This window comes from Numenius arquata, chromosome 13 (genome assembly GCF_964106895.1).
Source record: "Numenius arquata chromosome 13, bNumArq3.hap1.1, whole genome shotgun sequence".
Classification (NCBI taxonomy): domain Eukaryota; kingdom Metazoa; phylum Chordata; class Aves; order Charadriiformes; family Scolopacidae; genus Numenius; species Numenius arquata.
The window spans coordinates 20,593,756-20,619,964 of record NC_133588.1 but is presented as its reverse complement, the minus strand read 5'-3'; the positions used below and the strand labels follow the sequence as shown (position 1 = coordinate 20,619,964).

The window sequence follows — 26,209 nt, the reverse complement described above, 5'->3', positions numbered from 1 at the left end:
TCTCTCCTGCACGCTGCCGCCCGTAGGCACAACTTCCTCAAACTACAGAAAAAAAAGAGAAAAAAAAAAAAGTGGGAAACTGGGACTGTGCCAGACGTGAACACAAAGATCTCATTGTTACGTTTCTTCGCTCAGTGGAAAATATCACACTTCAGTCACAGCCTAAAGTTAATCAGCTAATAAACTTGATAAAATTTTTGTTATTTTAATAATGCTTTTCTGCACTCTTTTAAGATTTTTGTAGACGGAAGGAAACACAGTATTTATGATGGCTTTTATTGTTGTTTGTTTGTTTGGGTTATTTTAAAGATACAAAACTCCCTGGTCCAAGCAGCCAAAAGAACCCTCCCTAAAAATCTCTCTGAATAGAGAAGAATAGCGATAGTGGTTTGAGAATGGGAGCACAGAGGCAGCACTAAGGGATCAGTGACCCCCCCCATGTTTCTTACTATTAACACATGGGGAGTATTTCTATTTGAAATTCTGGCACCTTCCAGCTTGTGTATGACTCTCTAGCATCCCACAAATGTACTTGTTTTCTTTTTCTGCTTTTTTAAAAATTTTATTTCCATGTTGTATCTATTCATTTAGAGATAACATTTTACCATAATGTATGTACCGGTGTGTGGTTCGGGTGTGCCATCATGGTTGCCGGTGTCTGCTGGTTCCTGGACAATGATACTAAGCAAGTAAGATGCTGGGCATCATCGTACTTTGCTCTCGCTTTGGATCTACTCATTTTTAATAAAATTTCACGTGCCCAGAGACTGTGGGTTTCTGACTGTCACTCGAACACTGACGATTGAGGGTGCCTAAATTGGACATCCACAGCTTTTGACTCTGACGCTGCATGTGCCGACCTGTAGCTCAGTGACATGAATATGAAGGGTTTGGTTTGGTTTTTGGTTTGTGTAGTTTTGGGTTTTTATCATCTGCTTTTCTGGTAGCTGAAGCTGTGGAGGTGCATCGCTTTTTTAGATAGTACCTGTGAAACTTTAGCACTAGCAATTCACTGTTGCATACAACTGCCTTTACAATGCATGTATGCATATATCCTAAATAACAATATCCCTGAAGCGTGTAGGTGGTTAAAAAGCAAAACCCAAATAATTTCTGAAGTAGAGCCTGTCGTTCCCGTGGCTGAGGGCAGCACTGCTCGAGCTGATGCTTCCCCTTCACAGCCTGTGCTTCAGAGGATTCCCTCCGGCTCCATCCTGCTGGCTTCCAGCAGAAGGGAGAGGCTCAGTTACTTGGTGGTGATGGAGATTTACTCTACAGACTTAGAAATCCTTATCTGTGTTGAAAAGAATTGGACAGACTTTATGGTTGTCCGGATTTATCCGTAGCTGTGAAGGATGGGAGGAGAGAGGTTGGTGCAGAGGGGTAACGCTGGTGAAGCGAGCAGAGAGGCTTTGCTTCGCCATGAAGTGCTGATTCAGCTGCAATGACAGCGGCAGGAGCAGTAACAGAACAAACCATATCCTGATGTGAGACCAAAATGAATATAGCCCATAAAATGGAAATCGGGTAATAAACGATACCTGTGCGTCTGCAGCAGAGTTTGTTGACAGCCTGTGCAATAGATACGCCTCACGGCAAACCAAGGAGCTGACTCGAAAAGCCTTGAGGGAATGATGTATTTTTTTCAACCAGCCCTTTCTCTGGGAGGGAGAGGAACTGCTTTTGCTTATTTAAGATTTTTGGTCTTTGCAATAATCTGAGTTTTAATCTCCCGGGCAGGTGTTAGGATTTAAAATCCAGTACAAATGGCTTTCTGCCCTCGGCAGGTGGGAACCCCATCTCCTGCCTCTGCCAGCCTGGTGCCCCAGCAAACTCTTCAGTAGCCCCTCCTCCCCTTTGCAGGGTCTGGCTCTTGTGACCTTGGCTGCGGCCATTAAACGGTGACCAAGGCCGATGTGAGAGGTTTCTGTTTCATCCCCCCTCCATTTCCTGCCCTGTGATGCCTTCTCAGTCTCTCTCCCTTCTAGCTCTATCTCTTGCCTTAGGACTTTAAGGGAAATTTATTTTTGGTCACTTTCTAATCCTTTTCCTTGGATTTCCCTTTTTCGTCTGTCCAAGTGAAGAAGTTTCTCGTTGCAGTTCCAGCCCTGCTGAGAAGCGTCTAGGACCGAGGAGGGGCGGTTTAAAAAGCCAGCTGGGGTGGGAGGTGGAGACAGGGCACACCCGTCTGGAGGCTAAAGCTTTAGGAAAAGACAAATTCCAAGCAAGGTTTACCTTTTTTTTTTCTTTTTTCCACATTTTCATTTGTGACTTACGCTTCAATATCTGTCAATATCTATCCGTACAGCTCCTCAGCAGCTGAGTAATCGCTAACTTCTTGTTGTTGGGTACTTGGAACGAAGGGGCTGGAAGGCAAATGTGTTTCGGTGTCAAGAATTCGCAGCCGAGGGAGTGGAAGGTGAGCAATGCCTCGGCAAAGGCCTCTGAGAAGGAAGCGGGGGGCAGCGTGTTTGCTGGGGGTTGTTCGTTTCTTTGCTTTCCCCTCAAAGATGACTCATTTTATTCAGCTTCAGCTCCGGGGCTCAGAGGCAGGTTGCCTTTCCCAGCAGCAGCCGGTTGCCAGGAAAGCCGGGGTGGGGGGGGTTCTGTCCCGGCCCCCGTCCCGCCGCAGCCCTCCCCGGAGAAGGTGCCGCTCCCGGGGAGCCCCCGGCCCGCGCTCTGGGGCCGGGGCAGGGCTGCCCCTCCGAAGGGATTGCGCGGGCCGAGGGGAGTCTTCTCTGCATGCTTTTGGATGCCTTTTTTGTAGAGATGCTTCCAACGGAAACGTAACGTGAAGCACACGGTGACTCACCGATCCCTTCTGAGCTGGATGAAAGCTCGGAGCAGAGCTGAGTCTCTTACCTTGGCCCTCACAGACCAAACTCTTCTGCTTTATGTGCTGATGTGAACTGAACGCAACCCGTGCCTTTATCGGGACGATGCGAGTGGCCGGACCAGCAGCAGCAACTGCCTCCTCCCCGCGCTTCCCACCGGTGCCCACCCGGCTCCTCTCCCCTGGGGAGCGTCACCCCCCGGAGAGGGACCATCTCCCGGCCCCCGTTTTGCCCCGTTAGCGCCGTGACGGCGTCATCTGCTGCTGCTCCCAGCGCTGTGATGGCGCAGGTACGACTGGTCCCCTCCGTCCCCATGGACTCTGCAACCTGTGACCCACAGGGGATGCTCTCGGTAATATTTGCATGATCTCCTTTTCCCTCTGAAATTCTCTGAATGCAGTATTATTGCCAGTGCTAAAAGAACAGACAGCACAGAATACTTTTCTGCATTATAGCCTCTAATATTTTATATTATATTTATATTCCATAAATATAACAGCGTATAATATATAGTCTCACATAGTATTGGTTGCTTTTAAAGCTTTGTTTAAACACCTCCTTTTGGAAACAACTTGCTTTTCTGTATCAAGTATTACCATGTTCTTGACACGCTCATAGCGTCAGCTGCTCAGGGCTTTGCTTTCGTTCAGTGGGCTTTAAAATTACATCTCCTTTGGGCCTTTTGCTTCATCTTTTGGAAAAATCACTCTTAGGGTTGAGTGTGCTGCTAAATTTCACCTAGCAAATGAATTTATCTTTGTAGTTCTGTACGTTGATTTCTGTGGTTAGAAATTGCACACGTTATGAACTAACTAACTAACTACTACACCATCCTGTTCTAAATTCAGCCTTCTGATTTAAGGTCAAATGTCGATTGTTTTAAAGCATGGCAGTATAATCAGGGAAAATCTGAGCCAAACCCAGTTAACAATTATGAGGCAGTTGGCCCTTTAATTTTGCTTTTGATTTCCCTAAACAATAGCCAAGGAAAGTCTTGGTAGCAGTTACAGATGATGATGATGATGATTATTATTATTACCACCTTTCTCATTACCATACAGACTTCTTGTCTCAAGAGCTGCAAAGTTTCTGTGCTGGCTCATTTCCATACCTTAATTATTTAAACAAACAAAAATAAACCACACCAAAACTGAGCAGTTCTGAAAGAAATCATTATTACTGGTGCTATGATACATTTAATTTGCCCACTAGATAATAAAGTTATTGGAAAAATTCATCTGTTGGAAATTATACCACAGGAAGATGATTTTGAACTATGGCAAATAAGACTCAGCCACGAGAGCCTCCAACACAGGTCAAGTGTTTGGGCGCTGCTTCGCCAGAATAGGGGAGGTGTGCTGTGAATTTAAAAAAAAAAAGAAAAAAGAGCTGAATAGAAATTATTGTCATTAGCAAACTTTATATATTCATAACGTTATTTTAAATGTGGAATCTCTCTTTACATATGTGTGTAAGTACACACAAAACCATGCCTTTTTCTTTAGGTAAATATATGTTTTAATCTCTTATGATTAACAGCTTTATACAGAGAGAATAGTGTAAGTTGTGTTTCTTTTTAGTGCCTGCAATCTGACAGTTTGGCGAGAGATGGATAGGTATTTAAAAAATAAAAAAACCTTTGAATAATACATTGTGTTAGAAAGATACGTTCCTTGAGCTTGCTCCTTATTTTGAGTTTATTCTTAAATCTTTGTAGAGCATGTGGTACTCGACACACTAAGAGATTAATGAATCCTTAATTTTTGTACCAGGGCCTGTAACACACAGAAAGATACTTTTAAAATGAAATTCCCATAGCTGTTACCAAGGCTACTGAACCTGATAGTTTCTGTTTTCAAAAGTTGTAAAAGAATAGCAGTGATTCACACTATTGCTCGGAGCTGTTCTTGCATTTTGCATTTTCAAAAGGTTCTTTGGTGTGGAAGTGGCCATATTGCTGCAGCAGCAAGCCTCTATATATTAATTAAATATGTGAACTAGATTTCTTTTTTCCTAGTGTTTGCCACGAATAAAATATGCAAAACACCTTCTAAAGAGCATCTGATGTGAGAACGATTTAGGCTTGTTACTTGGCTGAGCACAGCTGAAACGGGGAGTTTGCCTCCGAAGCAGAGTGACATCAGCTGACACCAGTAAAAAGGAGAAACGCTGGGCTTTGTTCCCCTCCTTCCCTCCAGTTCCCACCGCTGACCCGCTGCAAACCCCTCCACGCCTCCGTCCTCCCCCCATCCGTACCCGCATCGTGCTGGGTTCCCGTGCAACGATCTCCGGCCCCAGCCGGGATACAGGAACCCAACTCTGCCTTTGCAAAAACGCTTCAAAATTGAGATATTTGAGATTTTTATCACTACTTCTGTGTATTTCTTTCTATGTCACCAGACGAGGATCAAATAGGCTGTTGATTTTGTGCCCTGGGCTCTCAGGTCCTCCCGGGGGGGGGGTCGGTGTTGAACGCACGGACACCGGGGCTGGCCGTGCCGGGGGGCCACCCATGGAAGGGTGATCTTCTGGGGTGTAACTCATGTGTTATGTGGGGATTCAGCCCACCCAGGGGCCGCAACAGGGATTTTCCTGCTGGCATGGGTGTCCAAGGGGCTTCTCGCTATCTCTGATTTCGCCACTTCGATTTTTGCAGTGGGAGCTGCCCTACTTCTGAAATGCCTAAATTTGTGTGTCTCTGATGGACCCTCGTGGCTGCTAAAATCAGTATTCCGGAGCTGTATCTGTGCTGCTTTCCCCTGCTGAGCAAGTACGCTGCCAGAAAAACACAACCAGCGCCTTATTTTATATTTTATTTCTTTTCTTTTTTTTTCTCTCTTTTTTCTTTTTTCTTTTCCTTTTAGGGAAAAAACTACAGATGCCATAAAGGGTGTAGCTCATTTTATGGCCTTCACTATTGGAGCTCTAAAACCTTTTTTTTTTTCTTTTTTTTTTCCAGAAAAACTTTTTGCAAAAATTAGCATGTAAACAAGAAGCCACTTCAGCCTGGGAGGCCGTGTGGCTATTTCCTCACAGCCGTCTCGTGGGCCGAGGGTGCCTCCTCCTCCTCGGCGGCTTCCCCCTGAGGGTAGACCACAAAACACAGCTTCTGTCCCCAGCAGGTCATGGACTCTGCGAAGAGCAAAGGTGTGGGTGGTTAATGGGGATGCTCAGGCTCTGCTCAGCAGAAGCGTGATGCCGGGGCCATCCGAGGAGAACGAACGTGCATCCCGCCGGGAGGGAAGCAGAGAGGGGGGGAGGAAGCTCTCGGCCATTCATTAGTCCTTTTGCGAGAGCTCATTTTGCCTTCGTGTGCTTAAAGTTGCACCCCCATGTGTCTGCTCTGGGCCAGGCTGCCGTGGGTGAGCTGAGTGGGTGGGCAGTTGCACAGGGGCACAAGAGAAGGTAGGAGTGAGCAGAGCAGTTGCCCAAAGGCAAGCACTGCCTGGCCACTTTGTGCCCGCAGCCAAGAGCAGTGATGGGGCTCGTGTGGCCAGTTCCCTGGCTTTTTCAGTGCCCTTGCACCTGAGGTTAACAGATCCCTACAGCCCCGAGCAGCCCCAGGAGCACAGCGAGGCACCGCGGCACTGCCTTACCTATTAGCCTATTTACACACTTTGGTTTATTTCTCCAGTAGACTCCAAGGAAGAACACTGGCACTCCAGTTAAAATGATAATGAGTCCAACGCCACAGACGACCGGCTCAGAGTATAAGCTGAAGATCAGTAGAAATGCCCAAAATGCCAGGTAAGTGATGGGGATGAGGAGATTCACCTACCGGGAGAGAGCAGAGCAGAGCACGACCATGCAGAGCAACAGCAGTGGCGGGGGGGCTGCGGGCAGCACTGCACCTTTGGGACCTCCCCATGGGTCGTGTCCCCCTTCCCTCCTCCACTATCCTCTCTGTCCATCCTGGCAAGTTCACAAGGGGTCTGTCTGTGTGTCCTGTTTCTACACTCATGGCACTTTGGGACATGGTTTGGGACCTTAAAACACTATCACTACTTCAAAAACCAAACCCTTCCTCAAACCAGGAGGACGGAGGGCTTGGTGTGCCTGTCCCACTCTTTGCATCACTATTGCAACCAAGAGATTTAGCTTTAACATTGTCACCTTGATTGGTCTGAAGATTTTGGGTTTCTTCCAGCGCAACACGATCAGGCCTATAATTGTCACTCCGTAGCAGAGGTAGTTGATAAATGACACGTAGTTGATTAACGTGTATGTGTCTCCAACGAGCATGATGATGAGAGTGGCCAAACACTGCAAAGAGAGAGGCATAGCCTTACTTTGGTCATTACTAGAAAAGGTGGCTTAAAACAAGCAAAAAAACCATCAAAGCAGTTGAATTTCTTTTGTCTGTGGCCCCTGCTGGGCACCAGCTTTTGGTCTGTGTTACTCCAGGCTCTCTTTTTGCTTATGTCCCTTTTTCTGAATTGGCTGTTTCAATAGCAAAGGCCTCTCGGGAAGGGGGGCTTCTGCTCCAGGAACCAGGCACCACCGCAATCAAACGACCCTTTGGTCCCTCCATTCCCCCGTGCAAAGCATCACAGGCTTGGGAGGGGGATTTCAACACCGTGAGCAGTCTCCCCACAAAATGGACATAAAACAGGGCTGTGTTTTGTATTGGTGTGATGTAACGTGTTCCCTGCTCTCCCCGGACCGGCGCACGGCGTCACACACAGACCACCCTCTCCTGCTGCCACGGGGCTTTGCAGGGACGTCGCTGGGAGCGGTGGGATCTCGTGGGTGGGTGACACCGAGGTGTGAGCCCTGCTCCCGGCGTGGCCACAATGCCTGGGTGGCAGCAGGCACAGAGGGACCTGCTGCTCCCCCAGTCGCTGGCTGCAGTCACACGCAGGTGGGAGAGATGGCTGCCCCCCACTGTCCTGCAAAAAACCCCCTCAGTCTGTTTATTTTACATTTAGCTTGGCCTCCTGATTTTTGAAAGGATTAATAAAAATACAGGTCTTGCTGGTAGTGTTAAAAAGGCCTTTCTCCATGTACAAAGAAACCTTTCTCCGTGCAAAGAGCTAGGTGTGATTCACAGGAAGAGAAAAAGGAACCTGATGTGTTAATTGGATTTTGCCTAAAGTCTGACCCCATTTGCTACTGTAGCTGTCTACACTGTATTAATTTTTATTTCTATTTGTTAAGAGATTAGTATTTCCCAGCAGCATTTGATAAGCCCTGAGCTGCATTAAAACACCCTCAGACGATGAAATGCCCCTGGTCCTCAGTGCTGCCCCATCGTCCCTCACAAGATGTCTTGCTCATTGAGAGTAAGTAACTTTGGGAGCACTTTGTCCTCCTTCTCCCTGCCATGGCTTTGGTGGCAGGATCCAAACCAGCTCTGACCGAATGGGAGTAGCAGGGACCGTGGGGACTTGCAACTGTTTGTGGAAAGCAGGCAAAATTGGTCCAAAGAGCTCATCTCTTCTTAAATGAAGTATCTCTGTTTCAAAGGCCAGTCCCCGTCTCTGCTGTGGGCAGGACAGGTGGTGATGGCCTCAAATTGGGGCTCAGTTTGGGTACGAGGAGCCCCCCCAGGCGCCAAGGGCGGGTGGGAGCAGGAGGCGTTATTCCCCAGGCGGAAGTCGGAGCTGCTGGGCCAGGGCCCACCACCGCACTCCAGGCCCACTCACGTCTCCTCTGGGGTAAAAGGTGGTCTCCCAAGGACTTTTCCAGCTCTCCCGCCTGTGATCGAGTACTTCTAAAAGCAGGTTTCAGGGCGACAGGGCCAGGAGGTAAAACTTACGCAGACGAGCAGGGCCGGGATGGGCGTGCAGTGCTTGACGTGGATCATGGCAAGCAAACTCGGCAAATGGCCTTCCCGGGCACCGGAGAAACACAGCCTGGAAATAAGGACAGCAATGCTGAACCCACCGGGTGTGCAACAGCCCCTTCAACATCTAGCCACGTCTCTATCTCAACCGCCGTGGAAGGGAGCTGCGGCCTGTGGGCGCTGGGCTGCGGCTGGGGAGATGACTGGAGACCCACTGCCCGCGTAACCTCCCCAAGGTATTTAAACTAGACCCTTCCCTACACGAGGCCTCTAACGGCTAATGTTGTCTGTGACATGACCGGCTCTGGGATGTGGAATTACCTCTGAGGAGGAGAACTGGAACCTGTCCAGTCCCTGTCTGCTGGCCAGCGCTGCCTCCCACCCAGGGTGGGATGAATGCCGCCATGGAGGTTGTGTGGTGATCAGCCGTGCGTGGCCAAGGCATAAAACCCCTCACTGATAACATTTCCAGTGCCAAAAAGGGTTTGGGTGAGGTTTAACGTGCCTTAAGATTTCACTTTTAAGTGTGTAACTTGTTACATACGCGCTCAGGTTTGTTGCATCTCATGAAATTGCTCAGATAAATAACTTTCTTGAGGTACTTAAAACTTGAGTTTTTTCCTCAAAAAAAATTTTATAACTTTTTAATTAGGTTCAGAGAGGCCAATTAGTATAAATAGACTTTATAGACTACAATATAACAGACTTTACAGATTCTGACCCCACTATCAGCAATGTGCATGCAAAGCATCTTGCCTGAGAAGAGTTTTTCCCGCCTGGGAATGAAAATGTCTGTGACCGGGAAGAGCACCAGGCCCTACAACTCCTCTCTGAGCGACGCACAGTTTAGCTTGCAGCTACTGGAACTTTATTGATGTAAAATGACTTTGGTTTCTCACTAAAGCTGTGTTTGGCTCCCACTGTGAGTTATTCGACATCTGCAGACACTTTCAGTAGCTCGTAAAGACTATTTTGCAAGAGATTCCACGATTCAATATTACATTTGCTGATTCAAAACAGAGCAATTCATAACAATGTATCCAACGCGCCCAGCAACAGCCTCATGCCCTACAACATCCAAAATGTCTAGCTAGCATTTCTTTAGCAAAAGAAATTAAAACAGCCCCTCCCCAAATTAGATAACGTTCATAAAATTGTACTCCATCTAACCTTGATGAGGTAAAAAGGTATCCATTTATTCCTCCAAATGTAGATAGGGCCACTGAGACTGGCATAACCCAGGAAAAATAGCCCAGTAACTTTTCACCAAATGTCTAAAGCAACAGAAGGCAGAGAAACTGAAATACACTGCAAAGCACAGAACTGAAATCAAAGTGTATTTTAGACATCCAGGGAATGGTTTACTTACTACCGCCACAGCGTTGGAGGACAAGAGCTCTTGGGGTGACATGGCAGTGAAATATGCAATGTTGGTGAACGTATACACGAATGTCACCAATGGGATGGATATGAATATGGCACGAGGTAGGTTCCTAATAAAAGAATTAGGAGGGCAGATAAGAAATTACAGTCATGCACAGCGAGACCACGACACCCGTGTACAGCCCGGGGCGGGGGTCACCCAGCTGGGTGGGTTCATGGCTGTTTCTCTGGAGGGAAACATGCTTCCATCGGCTCTGATGTGACCCGCTGCAGGATGGAGAAAGATAAAAGTGCTATGAAATATCATGTCTGGAGGGTAGCTCCCCGGGACAGAACCACCAGGGTTCCCTTTGGGCAGTGGGCTGGGACTGAAGCACTGTGCTGCTGAAAAATGAAATAGCTGCTTCTCAGCAGCCCTATGTACAGGCACCAGTGGTGGAATGAAATGCCTGGTTTTGCTGTACCTTCACCTGCCCCGGGAAGGAGTGGGACCCTGTTGTTCAAGTGGCTGCCTCGGGCCATCCCATGCCATAAACCCAGTCTGGCCACGCGGCACCAGGGTAGCTTTCAGCAGCACAGAGGTACCTGACCTCCCATCCAGAGACCTCCTTAGAGGCAGACACCTGAACTGGTCTGGGTCTAATGCAATAATGCATTTTTCTTTGTGTATCAGCTTTGGAAAAAAGTTTTTAAAAAATGTATTTAACCTTTGGGATTTTTAACAGGTTTAGGAAACATGGGAAGTGTTTTTGGTTATCCAATTTTTTTTTATATTTTACTTTCCTCTCACAGGCTACAAAATAATAAAAAAGGCCATTCACTCCTTTTTCTCTTTGTTTGTCAACTAAAGCCATATTTGCCTTATTTAAGTCATAACATCATTATTCAGCTCTGAAATTGTGACAGTCCATTAAAATGTTGGTGTTTTATTGAGGGAACACGTTACCATGTGTTCTTTATTCCTGCTAATATCTCTGGACATGCACTCTGCCACTCACTAGTGATGGCGTGTGTAGAGCGGCTCGTAGGGCTGCAGCTTAATTTCATTCCCATCCAGGCTGTGCAGTAGCTTAAATGTCTCCTTGTTTAATTGCTGTGTGCATTGGATGCTCAGAAATAACTAACGCTCCGAGAGCTGCTCTCGGCGTTTGTTGTTCACTTCATCAGCTCAGAAATGTTGAAACATTTGAGCTTTGTTTTACTAAACTAAAATTCACTTTCCCTCCAGCTTTCCCAGCCTGCTCATGATAAGTCATTTCCAAGCCCCTGCCTGTAGCCAGGACGAGCAGCAACCCGATGCTGGTGGCCCTGGCTGTGCTGGGGCAGGGAGCGCTGCCTTCACCACCCAACTTTCTAATCTTCTCTTCCAGGTGTCTGTGGAAGATCCCCTTTGGGTGAAAAAGCAAAGTGACTTTCAGCGTAATTCAGTATTTTTCTAATAAAAGAGATTCTCCCTACAGATAATTAATTGTGTGGCATCTCATCAATGGTTAATATCTCGCTCCTTTAGAAAGACCAGTCCTATAGACATGAAAGGATGTCGCTGCAGCTTATCAAATGAATAATATTACCAGATGGCTCCGATGTCTCAGCACTTCAAGAAAATGCGGATGGCATGGAAATGGATACTTGCCTGCGGGGATCAACCAGTTCTTCTGTTACGTAGTTCAAGAAGTTCCAGCCACTGAACGCAAATGACCCTTGAAGAAAAGCTAGCGCTAAATGCCCCACAGATGGAGTCATCCAAAAATTGAATGCGTTGCTTGGTGTCAGCTCTTCATAGTTTCCTGCACAGAGAGTGCAAGCAAGAGGTTAAGCCACCCCTACCTACCAGAGACACCAGAAAATAGGTAAACTTTTGCTTCTTATTCTTTATTTTTATTCTTTGTTCCTTATTGGGTTTGGGACATCATGCTCCTCACATCATGGTGGGCTGGCATCACACTTGCAGTACCTCTGCAGGATGGTGTCCCAGGGAGACGGCTCGGGCTGTCGGCACGGGTGTCCCTCGCTGCCATCAGTGTCACTGCCGCCACTCACCCACCCTCTGCCATCCTGCACTGTCTGAGGATGGCTCCTTGGCAGGGTAAACGCCTACCTGTTCATAATGCTTTTCTTTTACAAGAGTTTGGTGCTGTTTAGTAGAAATACTGAAAAATAAAATGTCTATAGGGCTGGAAAATTTGTCAAGATTGTGGGAATGTTACCACTGAGAAAACAAGTTTTCTGCTCTCTGTAAATGACATATTTCATCTTCCTTTATATGACTCACCACATAAGTGATAAAAACATTGTGAGTCTTTTGCGTTCTCTGCTTTCCATTAAGTTAATGAATCAGCAAGACTTTTTTTTTTTTTTTTTGCCTATTTTTAATGTTTTAAGTGACTTTTTGTGGGAAATTGTAGTGCCCAAAATGAAACAGGTGTCTTCCTGCCCTGGGCAAGGCATTGCTTATGCATTTTACACCCAGAGCACTTAAAATCTAAGCAACATACAACAGAATAAAAATTTCAGTAACTATTGCAAAACATCCTTGGCTGCCCTCCTTTATTCTACCAAAACCAACAAGGTGGGCTGGGAAGGGACTTGTTTAAGGGGGGATACAGCTGATTTCTCTGTCGTGCCACGCTCTCCATGGCTGTGTGAGTGTGCAGCCCCGCAGCCCAGCTAAACCCAGTGTTTCTTTGGGTTGGTTTGTAAGGAGGAAACAGTACAGTTAAGAGGGAAAAATCAAGTCTATCGACAGTACCATACCCGTGTTAGAGCTGTCTCACAGAGTACCTTTAAAGATCTGTATGAAGCCCACAATAATGATAAGGGCCAGGGCTAAGAGCTTTCCTGCTGTAAATATATCCTGAATGCGCGTTGCCCATCGAACGCTGGAGCTGTTCACCCAGGTCAGGAGGACTGGAGAGCAAAAGACAGAATTCAGTAAAATGAAATTATGTTTATTCAAGAACACACAGTCAAAGCATTGACAAGCACAGGCTGAGGCGCACGTTGCTGCAGGGAGCTCTACCATGGCTGGGAGTGACGGTGAGGAGGGGACTCCTGGCTGCCGGAGCATCCCCAGCAGCAGCAGCCTCCCCCTTGGGCGCTGCCGGCTGGGGTCCCCAGCATCAGTGACTGTGCCTGAGTGGTGCTTGATGCACAGGGATCGCCGCCCTCCTCCAGGAACGGCGAATGGCTTCGGTCCCTGCAGCACTGGGTTGCTTTTGCCAGCTCCATTGGTAATCAATGCAGAGCCTGTGGCGTGCAGCGCTTTCTGCGCGCTCATATTTGTGAGTGTAAAAGAAAACTAGGAATGGTGGTGGGTGACCCATGCTGGTGGGTGACCTGTGCCGGTGGGTGACCCATGCAAGTGAGTGACCTGTGCTGGTGGGTGACCCATGCCGGGTGCCCGTGTCTCTGCAGGGAGCACAGTACTGCCCCATCCCACAAGCTCACCTGCCGCCACTTCCCTGGCACCTGGAGGGATTCGGGCGCCGTTTTACCCCGCTCCAGCCCACCATGTGCGCTACGGGCAAGTGGGAAGGGACTGAATATGCCACCCTGGTCACGGTGCCTGTCCTGGGCCCTCCTTGCTTGCCTTTCGGGTTGTGGCCACGGCCCCAGCCTGGCTGAAGTGGCTCTCTAGTGGTCCCATACAAAACCGAGGCAAGCTTTGTGTGTGTGCGAGAAGCAAATACTCACGTAAACACACCATGGAGAGGATCCTGGAGGCATTATAAGGGGGGATACAATTAGGGAAGACGGGCTGCAGGACATAGTTTGAGAAGGTCAGTGCAATGACAGCCAGACTGGTAGGGTACATGATAAGCACCGCGCTCCACAGCAGCAGAAACCTGAAAACACAAGAAAAAATACAAGAAGCAGTGCTGGGGTGTGCTGGAGGAGGTAATGCATGCTCAGCTGTGCTGCACTTTGGGACCACTCCCGAGGCACTGGGACTGAGTGCCTTCATCCCAGCCACACCTAACCATCACCTCCGTGTGCCTCTCCTCACCCCTTTTCCCACATGCCCAGTGCAATCTGCATTTTAAGTTAAACATTTTAAAGCAAATCACAGTTTAGGGGCATATGGAAGAGTGAGGACTATGCCCAGTGGGCACACTTTGATTAACGCTGTACATCACAGTGAAAGCATCTCTCTTGCTCCCGGGCTGACGTGTAACCCCCACAGACTGCAGTCCCTGCATTGGAGGCATCTCTGAAAGGTTTCAGCAGGGCACGGGCCAGCTGCACTCTTGGGGCTGCCACCGGCTCACTGTCGGTCACTGGGGGGGGTTCCTTGTCACTGTTTGGGTTGGCTGTGTGACCTTAGGGCGGCAGTATTCTGTGACTGCCCAGCTGGGGCCACCCGGGCCGGTTGCCTGCCTCCCGCTGCGGCTGCAGGCGATTGCATCAAATGAGGTTCCCTTGCAGATATAAAGTGCGAGATATTTTTTTTTTTGTTTCTCACTCTGAGAAAAGGAAAACAATACTTACCTTATAAAAGCAGCAGTGGGTCTGGTTACTGTTTTGAAATATCTGAAGTACTATTCTCTCTGTAGTGAGAAGTAGTCATTGCAAGAAAGTGAAATCCTTCCTGCCGTGTACATGTGCACACAGATACATACACAGTAACTCAATCATATACGTCCATAAATGCAGTGTGCAGGGGTGCCCAGCACAATGAGGATCAGAAATGACGTTTCCAAATAAGACAGTATAGTTTCTTGGTTACATGGGCTGCTCTTTGGAGGCTGCTCCCTCCCAGCCTGTGCCAGCCTTTAAATCTGGCACAGCTGGGGGTCCTGGCTCCCTTGACCTGAAGGAGGGAGTGAGGGAGCGAGTGCTGCTCCCCAGGCTGAGGTGGTGAGTGTTTCTCAGTCCTGTCCTTTACTTTGCCTTGTTGTTCCTGGGAAGCGTGGGGCAATCTCACACTTCCATTTTCTTATAAACTACCAGAGAGTTAATTTGGTAAATGGGCATGATGCAAGAGCTAGTTACCTCCCCAAATGGCACTATTGTTTTTAAAACTCAGAGTTTTATTTCCTTTTGTCCTGGTTTGAGGACACCTTTCCCTTTATTTTGTTCTATGACTCCTTTTTTTTTCTTTTTTTTTTTTTTTCCCCCCCAGTTTCTAATGTTTTTTATCATGGTTCAGAGCAGTTTCCTTCAGTAATTGCTTTGTGCTATTTGGTGCTGAGGGTGGTGTACCCAGTTTGGGGCAGCTCTGCAGACCCCACTTGCTGGGTGAGTTAACCCAGCTGGTCCCCACTGCAGGCTAAATATGACTTAAAGGCTGAAATAATAATTTGCTGCTAGGGTGAGGGTGCTGGGGGTGCTGAGCGAGGCCAAGTTCAGCCCTTGTCCCTACAGGACCCCAGCTGTGTGTGCCACGGGGTTCGGTGGGCAGAGGCCACCAGCTCTTCCCTATCACATTTATCTTTGCCCGTACGATTCATGTAGGCTGGGAACTGTGTTCAGCTGAAAATGTTCAGTGGGGAGAATGACTCTGAAAGCAGGATTTCAGGCAAAATTGGCCCTTGCTTCTATGCTATAATCTGGAGTGTGTTACAGTTGGTACTGGGTAGAATATGGTTTAATGGGAATGTGAATAATTCAGTAGATTTTTGACAGTCAATTTGCTTCATGCTGAATTGAAATGCAAGCAGGACTGATAACACCAATTAAAGTAAATGCAGAATTTTAGCAGAGGATGACAAAGTTGCACTGTCAAAGGGGAAGCTCAGACGAGAGAGGGCATTAAAATAAGAAGGAACCTTGCCGAAGATGTAGGCCCACTTTTATGTTGTTTTTTCCCAGGTAAATTTTAAGTAAAACCTGGTTCTGAGAAAAAAGACACCCATGCTGGTCTCTGGGCTAAGGCTGAGGTCCCTGCCCACCTGGTGGCCGGGGCTGCGCTGTCGAGGACCGTCCTGGCTCTCTCGGCTCTGCTGGTGGCTGGGACCAGGACCAGGAGCCGGGGGGGGCTGTTGTTGAGTTAAACTGCTTGTAGGGACGTGGCGTTTGGTGTGGCTGGCAGGTAGGAATTAATCCCGACACTCTTGAGTCTTCTAGAAAGTCTTCGCTTTTAAATCACTGCCTTTGATCAGCTGTTGTGTAGGAAGAGTTAAGTGTACAATTTCCTTCTCAAAGAACAACTGTTCCAGATGAGCTATAATTAATTTGAGTGACACAGGGCTGAAATTTCCTGCAGCGGAAACTGAGTTTCAGATGTTCTTGCTCTCGCACTGCCTGCAATTTGACAAGCCGAGGTGCAATCCTGAGGTCTCGGGGTGGGTGTTCTGCCCCGGCAGCTGCGTAGGGGGAGCCCAGGGTCCAGCCCGAAGCAGGGAGATGCTGTCCTGGCACACCTGGAGTTACTGTGCCTGGCTCTTCCAGTGGAGAGCAGGGAATCGCTGCCCTGAGGGCTCCGGGGTGACTCTGAGGGGGTCAGGAGCTGAGCCCTATCTCACAGGCTTTCCCAGCTACTCAGTAATTTACAGCACTACAAGAACCCCAGAAGTGAAATCTTCTCTCATTGCTGACTAAGAAGCGATCAGACCCTTAGAAACAGGCTGGAGACAGCTGAATGTAGAGAGAAAGGAAGATGTAGCTGCTCTGGTGATTTTTTTTCTTTTATCCTTTTTTTTTTTCTTTCCCCTGAGCATTGGAGTTTGCGTGGGAAACCTGGGCTCCTGCATGTACTGATGGTGAAAGGGCTGGTAAAACACCCCCCTACCTGTATTCTGAGCAAACCGTGGCTGTAAGGAGCATCAATAGCTGCTAGCGTGATGGCCCCCACCACTGTGGTTTTTGTTGCTGAGTCTGATCCAGAGCCCACTGAAGTTAATGGCTGTCCTCCCGTCAATGTGCATGTGTAGTAGATAATATCTCTAATTATATTCCCCCTCCTGCCCCCCCATTTTAGAACCACACTGGAAAGTGACGATCTGTGGTGTGACATCCAGCTTCTGGGAAGGAGTGGCATTCATGTGGAAGTGCCAGTCATCCCTGGACCAAAACTGAACTCTTTGCAGATATCTCTGTGTACTAATGTCCTCACCTGTGGAAAGAAACGGACAGCATGGTTTGATCTGGGTCTCTAACAGTCTAGTGGACGTGGTGAAATTGGTTCTCAAACACGTATTTGGAATGTGCCTGTACTCCCAAGAGGATATAAAATATCATGGAGTCAAAGCAGCCTGTGAAAATTAGTGTCCCTATTTGTGCATTGTTAATGAAAGAAAACGGTTTGAAATAGATGCTGTAGTACAGATCACCTTGTCATGGGGAAAGCTGAACTGGTTTAAGAATGTTGGAGCTATTTTGAATATTATTAATATTATCCTACATTGCTGAAAAAATTACTGCTTTTGGAACCTTTAGATTTTTGCAGCACAGAAACAACAAAAAGGAAACACAGAAGTATATTTGAAGCCTGTTTTACTTGCAATTTGGAGGGACACTTATCAAAGCACTGGCTTAGAGCCCTGATGATTCCGATACTATTGATTTTTAGTGAGGACATAGGCCCAGTCATCAGTCACTGCTGGTGAAGCAGCTGTGTTTGCGGCAACGTTATTGCTGAGCGTTCAGAAGATGGTGTATTTATCAGGAATGCACTGGCAGGTTTTTCACAAAGTTGAATTTACTCACCATCTTCTGCAAGAATACATATTAAGCCTATTATTTTTTGGGTAATGTTCCTTTTATGACCTGTAGACATGCAAGGCCATTTGCAGGTGAGACAGGCTGTGCTCGGGCGGCTCCAGCAGCACGGGATGTGACACGGTCCCTGCAGTTGGTGTGCTCATATGCGGATGCTATTTAAAACAAGATGATTTCTAAGTGAAGATGAAGGCAGGCTGTCTGCTCTCTGCTACCACAGCAGAGCCCAGTGCAACAGGAGCCCTGCCCTGGCCAGAGCTGCCAGGGAATGTCCCTTTGCAGGGCCACCTCCAGCCAAGGCTGGCCATCACCACCGCCTGCAGCAGCATTCCCTCTGCTGTCCATGACTCAGAGCAGGGCTGCTGCTCTGCAGCCAGGGCTTCTGCCAGCTCAGGAGAGGGACCTGCCCTGCCTCTCTCTCTTCTATTCCATTCACCTTCTTATATCGCACCTGGCGGTGTCATGAGTTTTTTTTTTCTTTTTTTTTTTTCTTAATTTACACAACCAACTATCAATACTGGCAAGCACAGGAGCTGAGGCTGTTACAATCAACTATTACTTTTTTGTTCCTTATACCTATGCAGGAAAACATAGTAAATGGGGAGAATTTTGGGGGGCAGGGACAATAGAAGTGAAGAGGAAATGTCGTGGTCTGCGTGGGTATGGCACGAGCTCCTATAATAAACCTCTTTGTGTGAGTAGACCAAACCATCCAGATTTGCCATTGGGAAATCCTTTGGCAGATGCACTAAAGCTGAATTTTGTTTGCTGTAGAAGCATTAAATGAGGAGAGAAAATGGAACTTTTGGAGAAGCAGTGTGTTTTGTCTGGGGGGAGGCACCATGCAAGCTCCCTTTGAGCTGGGAGACCCACGTGTGAATGCCAGCGGGAGAACGGGAGCGTCTCAGTGGAAAACTGAAGGTGCTTGTGAGAGCTCCCCAAAGCTGCAGGACTTAGGCGGTGACACAGCAAAGTGCAGCAGGGCACAATCCCAGCCCAGCTTTACTGGAAAATCAGACTGAATCCCCCCCCTTTTACACCAAAACCTACCTGGAGGCTTCTTGCCTAAGGCAACCCTTTGTCATACTTAGGAAACGGTTTATTTTCTTGGCAGAAAAGGTAAAGTCTCTTTGCAAAGCACGAACGGGAGCGCTGCTCCCCTTCAGGTGACAAGGTCATGCTTTTTAGATATTGCTTGTGCATGGAAAGCCAGGAGAGCAAAGGATCTGCTGCCACAGCAGAGAGGTCCCTGCTGTGGGAGAGGAGAGCCTTGCTCTGATCCCTGGTAAATGCTGGGTAGTGACGGATCAATGGGCGTGTGGTTTGTGATGGCAAATGCAGAGCCTGGTGCTTTCTGGGACCATGCAAGTTCTCTGAATGTGGCACAAAGTGAGCTGAGGAACAACTAACACCAGGTTTAGTTGTACCTGATTTCTGATTACGTTCTTTTTCTCCCCTTGAAAATATAATTATTTTGGTTTTAGAGTCATAGAACAGTTTGGGTTGGACGGGACCTTTAAAGGCCATCTAGTCCAACCCCCTGCCCTGGGCAGGGACACCTCCCACCAGACCAGGTTGCTCCAAGCCCCCTCCAACCTGGCCTTGAACCCCTCCAGGGATGGGGCAGCCACAGCTTCTCTGCGCAACCTGGGCCAGGCTCTCACCACCCTCGGTGTAAAACCTTTCTTCCTTAGATCTAGCCTGAATCTCCCCTCTTTCAGTGTAAAACCATTCCCCCTTGTCCCATCGCTCCCCTCCCTGATCCAGAGTCTCTCCCCATCTCTCCTGGAGCCCCTTGAGGGACTGGAAGGGGCTCTAAGGTCTCCCCGGAGCCTTCTCTTCTCCGGGCTGAACCCCCCCAACTCTCTCAGCCTGTCCTCACAGCAGAGGGGCTCCAGCCCTCCCAGCATCTCCATGGCCTCCTCTGGCCCCGCTCCAACAGCTCCATGTCCTTCTGATGTTGGTGGCCCCAGAGCTGGAGGCAGCACTGCAGGGGGGTCTCCCCAGAGCAGAGCAGAGGGGAAGAATCCCCCCCCCTCGCCCTGCTGGCCACGCTGCTGGGGATGCAGCCCGGGATGTTGGTGACGAGCATGATGCCTCCTGTAGCTGTAGTAAGAAGGCTTCATCAATTTTTGTGAAACTGATGGTTTCTGGCTTCCCTCACAGCAATACTTCAGGGATAGCACTTGTGACCGCTTGTGCAGTTTTATGCTCTTTCATGGTCCTTGCTTGCAGAGCCTGTTCCGGGAGCGGGTGATGGGGGAAGCTGCTGACTGCCTGCTGCAGCATCCCAGGGCAGCGGGGGCTTTGCTGTGTGGCTCCCACCCCCATGAGAGAACAAACCTTTGTGAAGACGAGTTGAGATTTTGGCTAACCAAGGCAATATAGTTGTTACCTCAGCCTGTGCCGCGACACCAGTGTAACTTTCTATGCAAAGTGGGACAACATTCAGAGGAGGGATTCCTCTGGCTGAAGAAACAGGGATTTTTCATGAGAACTAGTACAAGACAATGGCTTAATTCTGAGGAGCATCAGAGAACTCCCTTGTCACCCAGCGTGTGTTCAGATGCTGGCTGTCCCCAATGCCTGGCCAGCACTGAGCCAAGGAAGGCACGAGCGTGGGGACATCCTGTGGGACAGGACATTCCATGGGACAGGGTGACAGCCTGCCCACGTTACGGTGATTTACTCAGCAGCCAGCTCAACTGATACGAGCTTGTTTTCCATCTCAAATGAGAAGGAGTATTCTTTTCTTTTTTGCCGCCTTCTTTCTCTAGTTTGCATTTATGGTGCTCATTTTTTCATAAGTAAAGCACCGCGTGTGGCATGGCCTCTTTACTTGCAAATGAGTGAGCTGGCCAGAAAGTTTTGGTGCTTCTCCAGTGAGCTGTGAGTACAGGCCATCAGTTTTGTTTTTCTTGTTGAAGACACAATAAAATATGGTCAAACAGTCAAATATAAATGACGACCTCTTCTCACTTGTCCTTCCTTCCCTTAGCCGAACTACTCCGTTTGTGGCATTTTCAAAGAGAAATCATTCCCTGAGTTAGCATTTCCTCCTCTTTGGATTTACAGCACTAATTTTGTAGTTGCAGTAAGCGACACAGCACTGCCTGTGCCTGGGACGCTTCTGCGGGCAAATCTCCTTCTCCAGCGACTCTCTGTATTCTGCTGTAGGAAGGTCTCGCAGCGTGATGCCATAGAACTATTTGCTGCCTTCTGCACTGATAGTTAAAGGAGGGCTTTGGTTTATGACAAGGAGCTCCAGCCTGGCCTGCCTGACGCCTGAAGCTCCTCAGCGCAAGGTGCTGATGGGTGGTGGCTGGCACACAGGCAAGGCACGGGGACACGGCATCATTTACAGCCCCATTCTTTCCTTTCGTGGACTTATACTGAGTCAGGGAGGGAAGCGAAAGCATCCACAGCTCTGCACAAGGGCAATTTGGTATTTCTAATGAGAGCAGAAAGAATGACTTTGCAAAAGCAGTTTATTGACAAATGTTTCCTGTCTCTTCCAAGTCAGATATCTTTTCCACGCTTAATATATTTAGTATAAACGTGTTTTCAAATTACTTTATAGAGATAGAGTACTTACCCAGCTAACCCACCAAAAATCTCTGTGACGTAGGAATAATCCCCTCCCGATTTGGGGATAGTGACTCCCAGTTCGGCATAACATAGCGAGCCAAGGGCAGCCACCCCACCGCCAAGCACCCAAATAATGAGAGCGAGTCCCACCGAGCCGGTGTGCTCCAAAACTCCTTTTGGCGAAATAAAGATCCCAGAACCAATGATATTACCTGGAAAAGGACAAAAGGTTTGCAGTGAGGTAAAAGGAAGTGAGAAATGCACTTTTTTTTTTTTTTAATTGAAAATAAAAGGGAAACAAACCCACCGTCCCACCAGCCGAAGGAGAGCCCCCCCACCAAACCCTCTCTTCCGGATTTTGCTTGGCTGTATTGTATCTGGTTGTGCCCTGGGGTTAGCGTGTGCTCAGCTCTGCTGGAGCGTGGCAAGACCAGGGTGAGCATCTGCGTTTTCAGCTGGTGGTTTTATGGCACCAGCTCTGTCACCGAGCTGCTGTCACCCACTGTGCCCAAGTACTTTATCCACAGGAGTTAGAAGCGTCTTTGTAATGAAGATTTTAGTCTCTCCTGAGAGGAATCTAAGCAAGATAAGGCCCATCTCCAGGGTGGGTTGGGAAGTCAAAACCCCCTCTATAGTGTTACCTGTCACGTATGGGCCAAGAGGTGCTCTTGTCACCAGGGGGGTTTTAAGATTGTGCTTGAAAAGTCATCTCAAAACCTCGAATGTTAGAAATGAATTAATATTTTATATTTGCAATACCTGTGTTGCTTAGTCATTGCCCACAGATTTTAAAGGGATGTTGTGGGGTGATGGAAATATTGGACGATGTGGACTTTGTCCTACTAATTTTGTTTAATTAGCTTGTGAGGGGTAGTGCTGGGTGTAGAAGGGGCATGCGGATATCACAGATGATCTTTTTCGCATAGGGCCAGGGCATGGTTGTCCTCCCAGACCAGTGGGAGCTCCTCTGGGTCTGGAAGGAGAGATTTTTTTGTCAGTCTTGGCGCTTTTTGAGCGATACCTGAATAGCACTCTTTTCCCAAAAGGATGCGAAGACCCTGCTGTTGTAGGACTCTGCTGAGGGCTTTCTTCTTTTTTGAGTTAGTATTAAAAACCTCACTGACAGAATTGAGTTTCAGCCTGTGCTATTGAGCAGCATTTCTTACCAGCATAGACACAAAAATAAAATACTGGATACCGGTCGTTAATGAGGTCTTGTCATCTAAACCAGCTTCTTGGCAACCTTTGAACCTGCACCTTATCAAGTCTAAGCTCTCCTCCTCCCCTCTGCTTTATAAATGCTTTTCAGCCTGCAATGTATAGCAAGTTCCCTAAATACTTCAAGTTATGCCCAGTTTTGCTGTGCTTGGCTTCAATTCTGTCCTCGTGTTTCTTAAAGCAGCTTCTGGAATGGTGGCCCATCCAGCCTCTGCCCCGGCGCTGCTCGTATGGAGCTGTGTGTGGACACAGACACTCTACCTGTGCTTGGAAAGGAGATTAAGGTAGAAAATAGACCACTCCAGCAACCAACGAGCAGCGTGTTCTACCCGAGCCCGGAGCTCAGCCTGTCCCCGTAGCCGTGCTCGCGGCCCCCATAGCCAGGCGGCTGTCACCCGCTGCTCTCGTGGTGCCACCGAGCCCAGGAGGTGGGACAGACCCAAACCAGACTCCAACGGGGCGTGAGGTGGGTTTGGGCTGCTGTCGCCCACGATCCCTCTCCAGCGGTTACTGGCAGCGGGTCCCACACCAGGCTTTTGCCAAACAGGGTGCAAGAGGCCCCGTCCTTCCCCATTTCCAGCCCTTTATCTGGTTACCTAGGGCACCTTTGTGTTGTACCTTTGATGCTGAGCCCGGGGACGGATGTCCCAGACCAGTCACACTCACAGCGTGCGCTTTGTGCCCAGGTCAGCGCCTTGCGCCAACCTCAAACAGTCAAGAACCACGGAACCCACCCCAAAATCAGGGAGTGGAGCTTTATTGAAAAATCCAGTGTTTTCAGTTCGCCTCTGGCTTTGGAAATATGAGAGTGCATTTGGGGTCAGGTTTGGATATTTTTTAATGTAACTATGGGAGGTGAAACTCATCTTTTAAACAAAAGCTGACTTTTCATTAAAACACATCAAGAACTGCATTTTAAGGGAATACAGTAAATATCACTGTACTTGTGAGAAAATAAAGGGACCTGGTAATACTTTGCGTATTCACTTAGCATGCAAAGTCCTTAGGGCATCTTTTATTTATCTGCAGCACACAATCCACGCGGACTGTACAAATAATGGATCTTGCAGCCTGTTGAAAGTGTTCAGCAGTTCTTTGGGAATGGCCTCACTGAGTGTATTTAGAGACCATATTTCTGATAAAACTAAGCAATTTCCTGTGTGGTTAGCAAAGAAAAATATCACTCATGCTTTTTTACTGCTTGTGCATTTCATTAAAGATCTGTATTATACATCTGAATTTCTGAATGGGTCTGTAATATGGACTAGAAATTTATTAAGCAGCTCTTTCCCCTACAAAGTGAAATATTAACAATAAAGAAATTCTGCACCTTTTTCTTTGGCTGCAGTCAGGTAAATTGCTTTTTAATGACACAGTCTGTGTCATTATTCAAAATAGCTCTCTTACAAATGAGTGCTGAAGCTTTGCATCCTGCCTGGGAGTTAATAAATAAATGTATTTTATTTGAGTATGAAAGAATGTGAAGATTTGAGATTACTGTTTAACAGCAACAAATAAAGCTTAGTCAAAAGGAATTGTGCTTTACAAGTTAAATATGAGGTGGATTACGTCAATAATGGCGATGATGTAACTCATCGTGGATATTTATGTATGTATTTAGCAGGATACTGCTAAACCAAGCAGCCTCTAGTCCAGCTGTCAGTTACTAGGGTGGAGGGACTCAGCTGAATTAAAACCCGCCAACACTCCAAGTGCATTTCCTTCACCTCTAGACGAGCATGAATTTAGGCTACGTGGCAGTGCTTCAGGTATTTCATGTAATGGCCTTGAACTTCTTTGCTTTTAAATAGCATTCCCAAAAGTCTTAATGAAGAATGGATGAAGAATAAAAGAATCTATAGAGCTTGGCATTAAAGTAATAGCCATTTAACTTCGTATGTGAGTAAAAAATGTAACTACTGTACCAGTGGAGAATGAATTATGGCTCCTCTGCTAATACACTTGCAAGGGAAAAACTGAAAAATGGCTATAAAAATAACAGTGATAATTTAATGTCTACAAAGATTGGTACTTAACAAAATTAAACGATCTTAAAATCTGACTTCAGTTCAAATATTTATGTTAAAATTCTTAGCAAGTAAGAACATGACCAGCCATTATAAACTGCAATTCCAGCATTCCAAGTGGATTTTACTGGGTTAAGAATTTATAATCTGATTATGCTACACCCAACTTTAAAGATTTTTAAAATCAGGTTACTTGAAATACTGACAAAAGTGTTTTCTTTAACTTGTCATAGATTTATAAAGAAGGTATTTGCCTTTCAAGCACTAAAATACAGGTGTAGTCCACAAGGACTTGAAGAGCCAAGTTTTTCTAACAATGAAGGTGTGGGTAGAACAGAAAACTGAGTAAAGGGAAGTATTTCAGGCATAACTTCACTAATATTAACAGATGCGGTCTTGCAGAGGGTGTGATAGTCTGTTTTAGTGCTAGAGTTAGATTTAGGCTGTTTAAAATTTCTGCCTTTCTGAAAGGGGATGCTCTTTTACCTTCTTTTTGTAAAATTAGTGATAATTTGTCAATTGCTCTTCTTCTACAGAAGGTGGCTAACCAAGCAAAACTTCATCAAGAAAGCTTTTAAGCCTCTATTGTGGAAACATGATGATCACAAAATAATCTGCTGCTCACATAGCATTCAAAGGGGGTGACACTGGCAGGGGCCGGCTGGGCTTGTAGGAAGGGCACATCTGTACCGCAAAGACCTCGCCGCAAAAGGTGTGACATGGGATATTGCCACTGTAATACTCGGAGTCAAACACAATCGCCCCCTGGAAACCGTTCCCTGGCTCGCAGCATCAGGCTCTCCCACATATGCATGGGGGCATACGCTATGTCTGACCCATTAATGTACAGATCTGCCTGTTCCAGATCGCAGGGCCCGGCTGAGAGCTGGGAGGAGACACGGCTGTCCCCATCGGTCCGGCGGTGCCTCCCTGCGCTGGAGGCCACAGGATTAGGTGACACGTGCTGAGGACAGACCTGCACCGAGGTACATCAATAGTGAGGAGATGCCGGGGATCAAGGCCTCTTAGGAGCAGGTGAAATAATAAAGGAGGAGACTGCCATCTGCTAGTGCATGGTTTTATTCTGTTTTATTTGAGTAATGCTGCTGCAATGTGTTTATATCAAAGGAGAAGGTAAAGCCTGTATGATAGGACTTTTGTTGTTCTAAATTGAGAACTCCTTTTGTTCTGCTAATCCTTTCACCGGCTGCAGGCTCTGTCTGCTCTTTTCAGGCACACAGTCCACCGCTTTATTTCCTGCTCCTCTGTTCTGACTCTTGTACTTGGTCTGATTTCTCTACTTCCTTAACTTCTGACTTGCTCTCCTCTTCTCTTGCCAGTGTTGGGATATGCGGGCTGCATCTCATTACCCCGGAGAGCAAGCCTCAGCCTCCCGGGCCCTTCGCTAGACACTGCAACGAATACCACAGATAAGGCAGAAATACTGGGAAAACCCTTCTAGGGACTGGCAGGCATTTTCTTTGGGATTTTTCTCAAAGGGGTAGCAGTGAGCGAGCCCCAGCATCTGCGGCAGCAGGGCTGTGTCCCGGCAGGGATTGCTGCCACCCGCCTTTGCTGAGCCCCACAGTGCACCGTCCTCGTCTCCCTCCTCCCCTGACAGCAGGGACCTCCGGCAGGGCACTGCTGCCAGATGAGGATGAAGGGTCCAGCAGAGACCCGTCCTTCTTGGTGGTCCCACTGCATCGCCCCTGACA

General features: G+C 47.6%; 1 protein-coding gene across 1 annotated transcript in view; it reads right to left on the bottom strand.

Annotated features, from left to right (window-relative positions):
* Positions 1 to 5,696: 5,696 nt before the first annotated feature.
* The window catches only part of SLC7A10 (solute carrier family 7 member 10), a 33,656-nt gene continuing 13,143 nt past the window's right edge, over positions 5,697 to 26,209 (bottom strand). Inside the window, exons 2-11 of the mRNA XM_074158169.1 lie at positions 21,257 to 21,461; positions 13,696 to 13,847; positions 12,784 to 12,909; positions 11,636 to 11,789; positions 9,989 to 10,112; positions 9,790 to 9,893; positions 8,593 to 8,689; positions 6,948 to 7,097; positions 6,431 to 6,608; positions 5,697 to 5,966 (exon numbers count right to left, since the gene is read on the bottom strand). Of these exons, the coding sequence (XP_074014270.1) occupies positions 5,857 to 5,966; positions 6,431 to 6,608; positions 6,948 to 7,097; positions 8,593 to 8,689; positions 9,790 to 9,893; positions 9,989 to 10,112; positions 11,636 to 11,789; positions 12,784 to 12,909; positions 13,696 to 13,847; positions 21,257 to 21,461 (1,400 nt within the window). The 3' untranslated portion in view covers positions 5,697 to 5,856. The remainder of the gene's footprint in view (positions 5,967 to 6,430; positions 6,609 to 6,947; positions 7,098 to 8,592; positions 8,690 to 9,789; positions 9,894 to 9,988; positions 10,113 to 11,635; positions 11,790 to 12,783; positions 12,910 to 13,695; positions 13,848 to 21,256; positions 21,462 to 26,209) is intronic.